Below are 13020 nucleotides of genomic sequence, written 5' to 3' on the forward strand. Positions count from 1 at the left end.
AATGTGCAGTCATCAAAACATCTTGGATGTGCCCAGGTTCTACACAGAAGAAAACTGACAGCTGAGGCGACTTAAAATCCAGAGTGTATGTTTTGAACCAACTTGGTCTTTAAAGCTTTTCATTTAAAAACAAAAGCAAAACCAACCAACAAAACAAAACCCAAACAAAAACAAACTCCCCAGCAGTTTTAGGTATATGAGTAAGGTTCATGTTATTTAGCTCCATATTACTACAGTGTGAGCCAATATCCAAACCAGTCACCAGAGGCCTCTTTAATAATCATTAAAGAGACAAGGGTGTCATTAAGTATTACAGACGTATTGTGGATTATTACAGATGTATTGTGGGTATGTGCATGATGAGGTCACGTGTGTCTCTTCCCATCCCAGGAAAGGGAGTCAGGTGTGTTTGACCCAACCATTCATGAATTGCAGGCTCCCAGCATTAGGTGAGACCAAGCCCATCCTGGAGAAGCTGTAAGAAGGGAATTAATTTCACTTTAGTGCCCACACCTCCACATGTCCCTGATGGTTTTGTATCTCCGTGGATTTTTCTGTTACTTGGAGAGTCATAAATTAAGGCAGTGCTTCTAAATTGGGTCCCTGATCACTCTCATTTTTCTGTTGTGTAAAGGTTAATGTTTTATATTGGAACATAATGTTCAGATGTAGTAGATACTTCATTTCAACCAGCCCATTTTTATAGGGGTAGAGAAGGGTTTTTGATTTATAAGATATTTTATAACAGATTACACTTCAATAGTAACATGTTGTAAAACTTCCTTTTGCATTTTAGCCAGATCAGCACTGGATGCAGCTGCACGCTGTGAGTGTTCATATGCATGTGTTACTGCTGTGACTTCCCTTTGCTAATAACAGAAAGAATGTTGAATTTTCATAGTTAAGAAAGTCTTAATTACACTATAAATGCAATCAGAAACTATTTTTCCTCTCCTCTTGATTTTCCTAAACTTCTGGTAAAGTCTGTTTTTTGCCAGTATTTCATTTGTAGATTTGTCTTGTGGCTTTTGATGACAGTGCTAGAGCAAGCAGGGGGGAACCTAGATAATATTAAGCTCCTATGAAACTGCTGATGAGATTCCATTTGTCTCTGCTCTTTTCCTTGAATTCCTTCAGAAAATTAACTGATGTTTCTCTGTTAGTTTGCCTGTGGTGTTGTCTCTAAAATCCTGGTTTATTTCCTTTTGAAAGCTACAAAACCTCCGAGATACAAATGTGGGATCTCTAAAGCTTGTCCTGAAAAGCATTTTGCATTCAAGATGGCAAGTGGAGCAGCGAATGTAGTTGGACCTAAAATTTGTGTAGAAGATAATGTGTAAGTATTTCTGCCTGTTGTCTCTAATTATCTCTTTATTAGATGCTGTCTTGAATCAATTCACACACAGTATCAGTAATTTAAGTGATTCTTTGTAGGTTTTGTTTTGCCAGTGGTTTGACAACGTGAAAAAAATATATTGCATTATAACTTAATCTCTAATGAAGCATGCTTAGTACTCTGCAGTATGTGCAGAAATGTATCTATTTTAATACATGCAAGACAGTTTACACTTTATTTCAGGTTTAGAGACTTAAGGATTGGTCAGACTTTGTCAAGTCAGATGCAGCCTTATCTCCAAGTAACTTATCCTTGTGCCTCTAATAGTATTAATAATTCAGTGAACAATTGCATTTTTAAGTAATTACTCTTGATACTTGTAAGTCAATGATATAAGCTAAAATAGTACTGTGAACTGTCTTTTGCAAGTCATCCTTTAAGCTGTTTCCATAGTACCAATGTCAAAATGTATTTTCCACTTTTCTTTAAAGGATGACTTCAAAGGGGAAAAATAATATTTTAATGATCAATCGTTATTTAATTGTGCTGATTGTAACTTAACTTAGTAAAATTAAAATAATTATGAAATGAGGAAAGGAACTGCTTGAAACACAGTTTAAATCCTGTATTTCTAATAACCGTGTTTTTAATACAGTATTATCAATAATACTGTGCCTGGTGTATTTAACTGAATACCTTTCTGTAATCCCTATAATGAGAACATTAATATTAATTTTTAGATTCTTTGTTTCTGTGCTCTTAGATTGTTCCTCCTCTCTGTCAGTGTGCAGCTTCCTTTAACGTAATCTATCCACATTTTTATATGTCGCCTGTTGGGAAAGACATGCTGTTTGCATTGTTGGAAGGATATTTTTTTTAATATCAGTCACACTTAGAAGCCTCTGCCTTCAATTTGCATGTAAACTACTCCAGTTGAGCTGTTTCTCAGCCCGCACACTGTTAGTACAGAGTGGTTCAGGTAGCATGTACAGCAGTTAGTGTCAACGAGTTCTAAAGTAAATGGCAACTTTGCTGTGGACGTGACCTCATCTAATATCGCAAAGAGATAATTAATTTGTAAGATAATAAAAAGTGTCGGTTTACATTTTCCATCACTTTATTCTCTAAACTTAATCTCTAAGGTCAGTCTGTAAGATCTTATATGATCTTAGTGCTAAAAAATACAGCTTTCTCTTTAAGTCCAGCAATTAAGATGTAGCAAAACTGAAATGGGAGCTTTTTTCTCTGACAACTAAACACGTGCAGCTGCTTCACTTTGTGTTATCAGTAGAAACACAAGCACCATTCGCATTTCAAGCCGTTCTCCTGCGAGGCTGACTTAGAGCTCAAGCTTGCGTGGGAGCGTTTGCTGTAGTTGGGGAGCACGTGCAAAGCAAGTGTGAGCTCACTGTGTGCACGTACTAATTATGAGCTGCTAACAAAGGTTCTGCTTTCCATTCTTATCATTGATACACTTTGTGACCCCGGACTGTCTTATCTAATCTCTCTGCTTGGTCTTTTTGTTGGTGTTAGAAAATGTGCCACCTCGTCATTCTGGTTAACTAGGAAGAAATTGTTCCTGCTAAAAAATATAATAAAATTTTTAAAAAATCCTCTACTGGGTATTTCACTGCAGAAAGTGATGTAAAGAAAGTAGTTGCGGGCAAGAAATCTTTTTATAGTAGTGCACACCTTAGTGCACAGCTACTGGAGTCTTAAGTACAGTTTCCCATGGCAAAAACCTTTCAGAATTCCTTCTGAGGAGGACTTGTAATGTCTGTTTGAAAGTCTGCCAGAAAATTTGATTAATTTTATATTATCTCCTGCTTTGCTCTTAAGACATTTTGATTTCTCTTTCAAAAGCTCCCAAAACTTGATTATAAATTGTTGGAAGAATTCTAAAACTGATGAACGGCTGCCCTCATGTGAGAAGACTCTCACATTACAGCCTGTGGTGTCTGTGACAGTCCATAAGCTGTCTCAAGTGTGTAAAGTGGCATCTCAGAGCTCTGGAATAACTTATTTCTTCTTCAGTAGCTTCTTTTTTTAGTGATATTCTGTGAAGTCACTCCTGCAAAATATTTTTTTCTGATTACTTTGTATTCTTCTTCATACTTCCAGGACAAGGAAGCAAGGACACGTTTTCATAATGCGTCACAATGATATTTCCAGTGTAGATTTTTTGCTGTGTATTAAACATAAGGATATCACTTGGTTTAGGAGAGCACTAAAGGTGCTGATATAATTCAGAATGCATTCAGTTTCTCAATTTTTCTTTTTAATTATATAGATGTTGTGTGAAATAGTAGTTCTTCTATATAAAAGTTCAGTTATAGCCTTGTTCTCCCATATTGGAAGGACATAATCCAAATTAGAAAAAACATACTGTAGTAATTATCTAAATATTAAATATTGTAGTTGCTACTTCATGGGTTTTTTAGAAGAAGGCACAATATTGCTCTTCTTCTTTACCAGTAACTTCTCCATGCAATTTTACTTGTTCTGTTAAGACGGCAGTTGCATGTTTGTGCTGCATAACCTCATAGGAGAATTTCACACTATGTTTCTTTAATAACTAGTACTTCTTGTGTTCATATTTTCAGGATTTTTTGTTATCTGAAATTCGTTATAACTTTCATTAGGTATGTGTTGGATTTTCAGTGTCTAGTCACCCCAGGATTGGGTATTTTTGACTGACACTTCTCTACAGACAATTTTGTTGTTAAATGAAGCTCTTATTGGTAAATTACATGTCCACTGCATCTTATATGAGCAAAAGCATGCATTCACATCTTCTCTGGGTTTTTTAACTTATATTTTCAGATTTAATTTGCCATGTCTCTGCTTAGAACAGATACTTGAACATGACTTGAAAATCATACGGTCAGAGAAGAAATGATCCTCCAGTGGCTAAAATGCTTCTGGAGTTCCCTGCTAACCAGAACTGGATTCTTTATTTCAGCAGAAAATTGCAGGTTTTCTGTTTCATAAGTTATTGAATTAGAGTTTTAATTTGAATCAGAATATTTGGCAGATTGTATAACTTAGAGAACTAATAGAAGAATATAACTCTTTCATCTCTGATTACTAGTTCATGAAAACTGAAGTCACTGTACCAAGAGTTACCATTTAACGGTAGTTTTTGCAGCCTCTCTGAACTAATACTGAATCTGTTGCTGATATTTGGCATTCCTCTAAAATTTGGCTTCATCCTGGGTGCAAAAGATGGCATCAGAGAAGATTTTTGTTATACTTCCATGGTAGACCATTTATTTTTTCTAGCCTGTCACGAATGAGTTTGCATGAGAAAACTGACGTTGCAGGTGTGCGTGTGAGGATCTGGTCCTCCCAGAACATTGCTTAGAATGGGTGTTCCGATACAACCTGAAAATCATATGATCACAGAAGAACTGCAAAGAAGTTTTGAACATAACAGGATCATACACATCTGCAGCCCCTTCCTAGAGCAAGCTAGAGAGGTTAGAGAAATCCTGATTCGGATGGAATTAAAGCACCTGTTAGAATGTGTTTGTAATTAATGAGATATGTGCACCCATATGCTTATGCTGAGGTGCTTTCTTCAATCCCAGCTGAAGACTTCTTTATCTTGATTTATGCAATTGTTTCAACCTTTACTCCCATTTCTCCTTGTGCATGTTAACTCTTTTACTCCTCGTTTCAAACAGTTAATGTTAGGATATTTGGGGCCTGGAGGCAGGTGAGAGATGTTTATGACACAGTGCTGTTGAAGAGGGGTGGGGAGATCTGGAAGCTTCTCACCGGAGGGGTTCACCTCCATGGCCAGGGCAGCACAGCAGCCAGCTCAGCACAGCAGCCAGCTCACAGTCTTGACGTTCCCATTAGCTCTTCACAGCTCTGAAGGGGTTCCATTTCACAACGCTTCTCTTCTTCCCACTCTGAGTTTGGCCAGGTGATTGCTGCTGTAGATTGTGGTGGTTTTGTTGGGATGTGTAGCTGTATCCCAAGATGACATTTAACTTTACTTTAAAGTCCCATCACTGTATTAACTATTTTTCTTGGATCTGCGTTTCCTGTTCTAAATACAAGTAGTTAACTGCTTTGTCTTTCTTGCTTCTTAATGTGATGTTGCAATATTCATTTTAAATGCTTCTGTTTAATTAACTTTTAAACTCATTAACACATATTTGTTCATCATGTGCTTACAAAAAAAAAGCTTAAAATGTTGGTTACATTATGGTACTGAGCTCCTCAAATTATTTTTTGTTTCAGGCTCTTTAACTGCAAGGAATTTCCTTAAACACATTAATAGCACCTTGTTTGTGACAATTTTGGTATACACACATACTTTGAAACCAAGATGACTAAAGTGATAAAACAATCAAATGAAATTGATAGAGCTGGGGTTATTTGATCTGTTATTGTTCTCAATTTGATGGTGCCGTAAGAGCATGCAGATCAGTTTGAGGAGGTTTTGCTTCATTTAAGTACTCAGGAATATGTGGTCTTTCAACCATGTATCTCTTACAGTTTGATCCTATTTAAAAAACAGAAATATTTCACATCAGAAAGTCATCCCATTAAAATAAAACTGGTTGTTTTTTTTTTTTTTTTTCAGTTTAATGAGTGGAGTTAAAAATAACGTTGGCAGAGGAATAAATGTGGCCTTGGTCAATGGTAAGTGACATTTTAAGTTAGCAGATTGTCTTTGTTTCCAAATTGTTTCTGAAATTTAGGATGAAATACAAAGGGATGGAGAAAGGCAAGCAGGAGGAGAAAAGGAAGTGTTCAGCGTGTCAATACTGATAGAACATCAGAGAATGGCACTTACACCCTATTGTTAACAGAAAAACTCCATGCATTTTTTTTTTTTTTTCTAAAAATGTGTAGTAAAAATATTAATGTGTAGTACTGTGGTGACTGTGTGTGATACATCACATAAGTTTTAGTGCACATATAAAATGGAAAAAGGCGTGAGATGTGTGCTAGTTCTTTTGGCTTTGTGTGTTGCCACCACTAATAAAACTCTGTAGACTAAATTCTTCTGTTACTCTCTTTCACTGAAAACTTACTTAACACTTCTGTTACTATGTGGAAAGACTGGCTCATTATTTCCTAGCTTGAAAGCAGTGTATTTGATTAGTCTGTATCTATAGATCATCCTAAATGCGTCGTGTTATGTAACTGTGTTCAGGATTCTTAACTGTCATTAACACCAAACAGATTTACCTGTGTGCCACCCTGAAAGCTGAACTGAGTGTCAGTACTGGCATTTGTCCTCAGTGTGTAGGATGCAGTTCCTTGTAGCACAGAGATAGCACTTTGTCATTTTGCTGCAAGATAAATTAATGTTGGTTTTGGGTGTACTCAGGTTTAAGCCATCTAAGGTATGACTCTAACAATACTTGCCTAATCCTATTTTGCCCTCCTAAATTGTTTCAATCTGTTCAAAACCAAAATACCTAGCTTTCTATTATATAGCTGCCAGTCTTTCTCCCTGCACTCCAAACTTTAAATGAATGTATGAATTAAAAATAAAATTCTACCTTTCGTGAAGTACTGACTTTGTAGAAAAGCATAGTTAAAAAAAGGTGCTGACAAGATTATTATGTTGTCCATTTTCTTCTATTTGTTCTGGATGTTTAAATTGACTAAGAATTTCCAATCTATAGCAAAAATACATAGTGTAATTTTAGTCTTTCTTACTTTCCATGTGACCCTAATGGCAACCTATAGCTGTACTATCTATTTGTGCAAAAACAACTTAAAAAAAAAAAGGCAAATACATTAAGTGATTTCCCTTTATTGGTTTTAGAGTCTGTGGGCTCTTTGTTTTGTTAAGCAAAAATAAGTTTGCATCTTCTCTCTTTGTTTTCCTCTTACCTTTTCCTGCACCTTTTCACAAACTACTGTGCTGTTTTAGAAGCAATCTTCATAAAGGATTAGAGTTACTATAGTAATTGATTAATGCGGTGTCTTCTGCAGCACTTTCTGTGAAAGAGTCATTGTCTGTAATATGACTTCTGTTATATTTGATTAAGCCAAATATTTATTTTTTCTGCAGGTAAAACAGGAGAAACATTAGACACTAAATTCTTTGACATGTGGGGAGGAGGTAGGTGCAATTACCTTACCTAGTTAGAGGAAAACTACTGCCTTTTTGTTTGTTTGTTTTTTTCCCTTCTCCAGACTCCATGAGCTGTGGTGGTTTAAGGTGCTTTGTTTCTGCCTTCATAGTTGTGAGGGGAGTGCAACTTGAAAGAAACACAAATAATTGAGGTGGGAGGGAATGGGATAGTTCATCAAACACACTTGTTCTCTTGAGTAGTTCCAACTAGTGGTTACATTTTTACATAATATGGATAAAACTCTGTAAAATGAAAGAGTTCTTGGAGATCCGTTTTATCTTTCACCAACTTAGCATCATTTTATAAACTTTTATGTAAATTGACACATACTCTTAAAAAGGAATGGCTTTGCAGGAAAGCATGACAGGTGTTTAAAAATGGAATGGTTGCTTGTTATTAAACAGGTTTGTGTTTTCTTTTTTTAAAATTTTTTTCCAGATGTGGCACCATTTATTGAATTTCTGAAGTCTATCCCAGACGGAACAATAGTGTTCATGGGAACATACGATGATGGTGCAACCAAGTATGTCATTGACTTACACAGTAAATGTTGCTTAAACTTTTAAATGCTGTTTTTTACTGGAAAAACGCATTCTTTATTGCACACTCACTTCTGATAAAGTTCTTTTGTTCCAGGATGATGGATTTGAAATGGTGCTTTCAGTTTATTGGTTTTATAATGCTGCTGTGATTCAAGACAACAAAGATCAAATTAAAGCTAAACAGGTGTAATGAGTTCTGCATGTAATTACACAGAGGACTGTTAGGTGTAGAATTTTGTGATCCTAACAGCAGAGAAACGATAAATTAGGTATTAAATTAGACCCTTTAGCAGAAGTATCCCAAGCGTTGTTTGAAAATCTGAAAAGGCTGAAGATTAATACTTGACTCATTAGCACTTGCTATATCAGTACACATTGCTGGATTTTTTGCCCCTCTGAGAAAAGATCTTGTTGCAACAAGAAGACAGTGAGGGGTTATGGTCAGTTCAACCAACTGACCAACTGTATTTTCCCAAGAATATCTGTCTTTTTGGAGATGTACTGACTGGTTTTCCTATTGCTGATAGTTCATTCTGTCTTATGCTAGTAAATTCAGATATGTCCAGACATAGGAACATGACTGTGAGAACCTACCCTGGTGGAAATGGGTCTATTCCACCCAGCACTTTTCTTGGATCAACTCCAAACCAGAGTTTGGTGGTTACAGGGGTGTGGAGACCATTCCCAATAGGCCTTGCCCATATCCTTCCTTTTGAAGTCTGAGGTTTCTCATGTGTGTCCTGTACTTGTAGGCCTCGGTGTTTGCAGCCATTCCACCCTAAAGCTGTCCAATTTATTAATGTAGGAATAGCCGAAGAGGTTTTAGTTCTCTTTAACCATTATCTTCCAACCTTCCCAGCATTACTGTACAATTTGTATTGTAATCTACTCCTCACTTAAGTCATCCTGTCCAAAGGGTTGCTTTTAAAAGTGAAAATTAAGATTTTTTTTTTTCCTTTTCCTCTGTTGTTTTAATAATATTTGACTTTTTTCTTATGTGTTCTTATTCTCTTTTGGTTCAATTTTTTTTCCACTGCTTGTGTGTATTTTTGATATAGGAGCAACTTTCCTGTGACCAACTCATGACTTTATAGTGTGCTATGTTTGCAGTAAATAGTTAAGTGACCGTATATTCACTGCTTTTAGGAGAAGAAAGCAATTTAATGTTTCTTGGTTTGTTACTTTTCTTCTCTCTGCTGGTTTTAATTTCCTCTTTGATATTTTAGATAAGTACAATTAGTTTGTTTCAATAATCATGTCACAGCTGATATTTTTGAAAGTTTGTATGTAGATATCAGCTGAACAAGAAGGTGAATCAGACCCATTCATGCTGACAGCCAGAAATTGCTGTTTATTAGTGATATTACATTATTAGTGAAAACCTTACTACTGGTGGTTGATGATAATTATAAATTGCAGTTCTTGAAAACAATTACAATTGTGAAGAATCAATATGTTTAAAAGATTAAATATTATACATATATATATACACACATATAAAAGCTGCCCTAGTGCTTCAGAGACTTGGAGCTCGAGTTCTGAAATAACCTCCAAAGTACTTAATAGTTTTCATAATTTTAACTAAAGTGAGTCATACAACTATGTCAGGCAATACAGTAATTGAAAGGAAGAAATAAAGAGCTGTTGTTTGGAGGTTTTGGAATGGTAACTTGTCATCCTACAGAACTGTTTTCCCTTCCATACTAAAATTATTCTACTTGGACCTACAGGTAGTGAACTGTGCTGTGAGGCAGCATTCTCAATGAATTTACCCAAGCAGACAAAAAGTTCTTTCATATATTTAGGTTATTCTTCTAACGTAGAATAGCTTTTACTTTATCTAGACTTTGGCTTGAACCTGCAAACAATGTTTACTTTAAAGGTTGACTTTTTTAGTTACTTGGAGAATTCATAATGTGACTTGAGATGTGTGTATAAATTCTCACAGGAGAGAGTTCTTGACTTTTGTTGGTGTACGAACAGGTTCGTGTGCTGGTTCCGTGAGATGATAGTATTAAAGAGCAGAGCTCATTAGACCCGGTGATTTCAGAACTAGCCTTGTCTGATTTTGAAAGACAGATCTTGCCCGATATTCACTGACTTAAACTATATATAGTCAAATTAAAGCTTAATGTCTGTTGAAACAATGAAAGCTCTAAGGATGTGTCTTTTATTCACATACTGAACTTTTCTGTTTTATTTAAGGCTTAATGAAGAAGCACGGAAACTGATCGCTGACCTGGGGAGCACATCTATTACAAACCTTGGCTTTAGAGACAACTGGGTCTTCTGCGGTGGAAAAGGAATTAAGACTAAAAGTCCATTTGAACAGGTCTGTGATTCTGTAACTTACTGGAATTTGACAGCTTATGTTAATAAAGGCATAGCATGTTTTGTAAATACCATGTGTTTGTTCAAGATGGGTATCTATTGCAGTAGTGACACACTGTTGTTTTCCAGTTTATTCTTTGACCAACCTCCTTTTAATTGTACAAAAAAGATTATTTTGTGATTCACAAATAAGAAAAAAAATCTTGTGGGGTATATCTTAGTATCCCAATAACTAGATTATTTGTCTTTTTAGTGAATCTAGTTAAACTGAAGGCTTAAAAACTTACTGCCTAATGCTTGTGTTTTAGTTGCACTAACAATGCAAGACCTCTGACAGAAAAGTGGTGGTTAAGGTGGTGCTGTTCCCAGCTGTTTGCTTTGCTCTTCTGGCAAAAATTATTGCTGCTATAGCTAAATCTGTGAATTTGAATATGTTCCCATACTTTAGCTGTTAAAATTCAACATGTGTTATTATTACCTTTAATTACCAGTAGAGGTAGCTTTGTACTAGGGGAGCAAGGAAGGTGCGTGTGTGTTCTCTTTTGCCAGCTTTGCAAGGGAGTGGAAACCAGTGCAGGAGCAGTGGCAAACTCTGGGAGGCAGTGATGTCTTACCTGACTGCAGAAAAAAACTTGATCATTCAATGTTAAATACAGTTCTTAAAATTCTCACTATTCATTTTCAGTGCCTTGTAAATTTAGTATCCTCCTTTATGTTTTCACAGTGGTTCATGTTTTAATGCAGTTGGTCTTTTTCTTGCTTGTCTCTCTTCCTAATTAAACACCCAGGATAAATTTTAAAAATGTTTTCCCAGTATGGCTTAACTTCTTAGCATACACTTGGCTGAGCAAGTACAGTAAGTGATGTCTTCTCTTTGTGACCTGAAAATAGATAAATAAAATGTCTTTTAAAGCTGTGAGTTAAAGCAACAGGATAAAAATGACTTTACATTAACGGTAGATTGATGTTTTCTGTTTATAGCACATAAAGAACAACAAGGACACAAACAAGTATGAAGGCTGGCCAGAAGTTGTTGAGATGGAAGGCTGTATCCCTCAGAAGCAAGACTAAATTCCAACAAAAGCGAAGGAGAAAGAACATGGAAGAAAATGCACTTTCTGCTATTATTAGGGAGAGGGCTATGAAGGAGACTGTACTGTAAATAATATTTTTAAAGCATGCAACCATCTTGTCGGTGTGTGCATGAGCACTGACATTTTGAATATTGGGATTATTTATTGCTAACACACATAGAAATCCTTTTTGTAAATATGTCCAAAATATGAGAAACATCAAATCATTTCTATGCAGATTTCTTTAAAAGCACAGTATTTAGTTTGCCTGTGGTAAATAATATCTTGTCAACTGGCTAATAAATTGCATATGTGGATAATAAACAGATCCTGACAAATGTTTTACTGTTCTCTTAACAATGTAAAGTTGCTGTGAGTATGTAACCATTGTGGAATATTGTAGATTTTAGTGATAAGTTAATAAAGAGCTTTATTTTTTTTTTTTTTTTTATCCTCTGCCTTTTTAATGGCAGCATCACTTTTTATTAAAGCTATTTGGTTATTCTAATACAAACTGCTCCAAAAATTTATTTTGTTATCCCCCATCAAAACTGAATAATCAGCAAAGGAAGAACACATGATAGCGTAACACAAATATGCCATGAGAAGCACAATATAAATTATTTTTATTAGGGGAGGAATGAAAGTAAATATATAGTGTGCATGATATTTAAAAGCGGCGTGGAAGGATTTGTACTTAACTTGAAAAAAATGTTTACTTTGTAGAAGAGACTTGGCATGTTAAGCAGCAGTACTGTGGCTGACTTGTTGAGCTTTAATTGCAATTTCTGTACTGCTGCTTAGCCATTGATTGTGCCTGTGGCTGTTCAGCTATAGGGGCCAGACACATAGTGAATGTGCGTAATGGAATAGCTTCCTCTTTTAGTTCTAACAGCAGGAATACGTTTCTCACCCCGGAGAGCCTGTTGGAAAGCAGGCTCCCTTCTGGGGACAGTTGTTCCAGGACATGACTGTGCACCTTTACAACCTGTGTTACATCCAGTGTGAGCTGAGGCAATTTGTTCTTGCAGGGAGATGTTAGAGGAAGTGTTGTGTCTTAGATTATGCAATGTGACATCTAAACTTCACTGACAAAGTTTCCTTCATCGTTTTTTCTTACTGGAAGACAATGGACCAAGTTGAAGTGGCCTTATTTTTTAGCTTGTATCGGAGCTGCCACAACACTTTGCTTTCTTTGGAAACTTCTGTTTCTCTTAAGTAGGGCCAACTTGAACTTCTGCTGAAACTAAGTTAGTATGAAGGAACTGATGGTCGTATTCACAAAATAGGGGCTGACACAGAACTGGGTATAATCTCTTGGAGCTTTTTGTCAGGAGGTCTGGTATAATCTTCAAAAACTTCCAGCTCCTACCACTGGGCAAAAGCCACAAAGGACTTTTCAGGAATCCACAGTGTGAGGTGAACACAGTGACACTCTAAATGCCATTATTGTTGTCTTCTGAGGCAAATTTAACTCTGGGCACTAAAACTTTCAAGCAATATTGGGAATTACTTTGTAAGTCAAATAACCTGTGATACTAGAGTAAGACTGGATTCTGAGTTGTTCTGTATGTTTAATTAGCTTGTTAAATAATGTGGTTTTCCCTCAAGTTTAATGTAGAACAGCAATA

The 13020-nt window shown here is 36.0% G+C and overlaps 1 protein-coding gene across 1 annotated transcript in view; it reads left to right on the plus strand.

Annotated features, from left to right (window-relative positions):
- The window catches only part of FAM3C (FAM3 metabolism regulating signaling molecule C), a 29173-nt gene extending 17064 nt beyond the window's left edge, over positions 1 to 12109 (plus strand). Inside the window, exons 4-10 of the mRNA XM_080363631.1 lie at positions 797 to 826; positions 1213 to 1336; positions 5934 to 5992; positions 7380 to 7430; positions 7882 to 7966; positions 10191 to 10317; positions 11298 to 12109. Of these exons, the coding sequence (XP_080219757.1) occupies positions 797 to 826; positions 1213 to 1336; positions 5934 to 5992; positions 7380 to 7430; positions 7882 to 7966; positions 10191 to 10317; positions 11298 to 11387 (566 nt within the window). The 3' untranslated portion in view covers positions 11388 to 12109. The remainder of the gene's footprint in view (positions 1 to 796; positions 827 to 1212; positions 1337 to 5933; positions 5993 to 7379; positions 7431 to 7881; positions 7967 to 10190; positions 10318 to 11297) is intronic.
- Positions 12110 to 13020: the final 911 nt, after the last annotated feature.

The sequence above is a fragment of the Nesoenas mayeri genome (genome assembly GCF_963082525.1).
Source record: "Nesoenas mayeri genome assembly, chromosome: 1".
NCBI lineage: Eukaryota > Metazoa > Chordata > Aves > Columbiformes > Columbidae > Nesoenas > Nesoenas mayeri.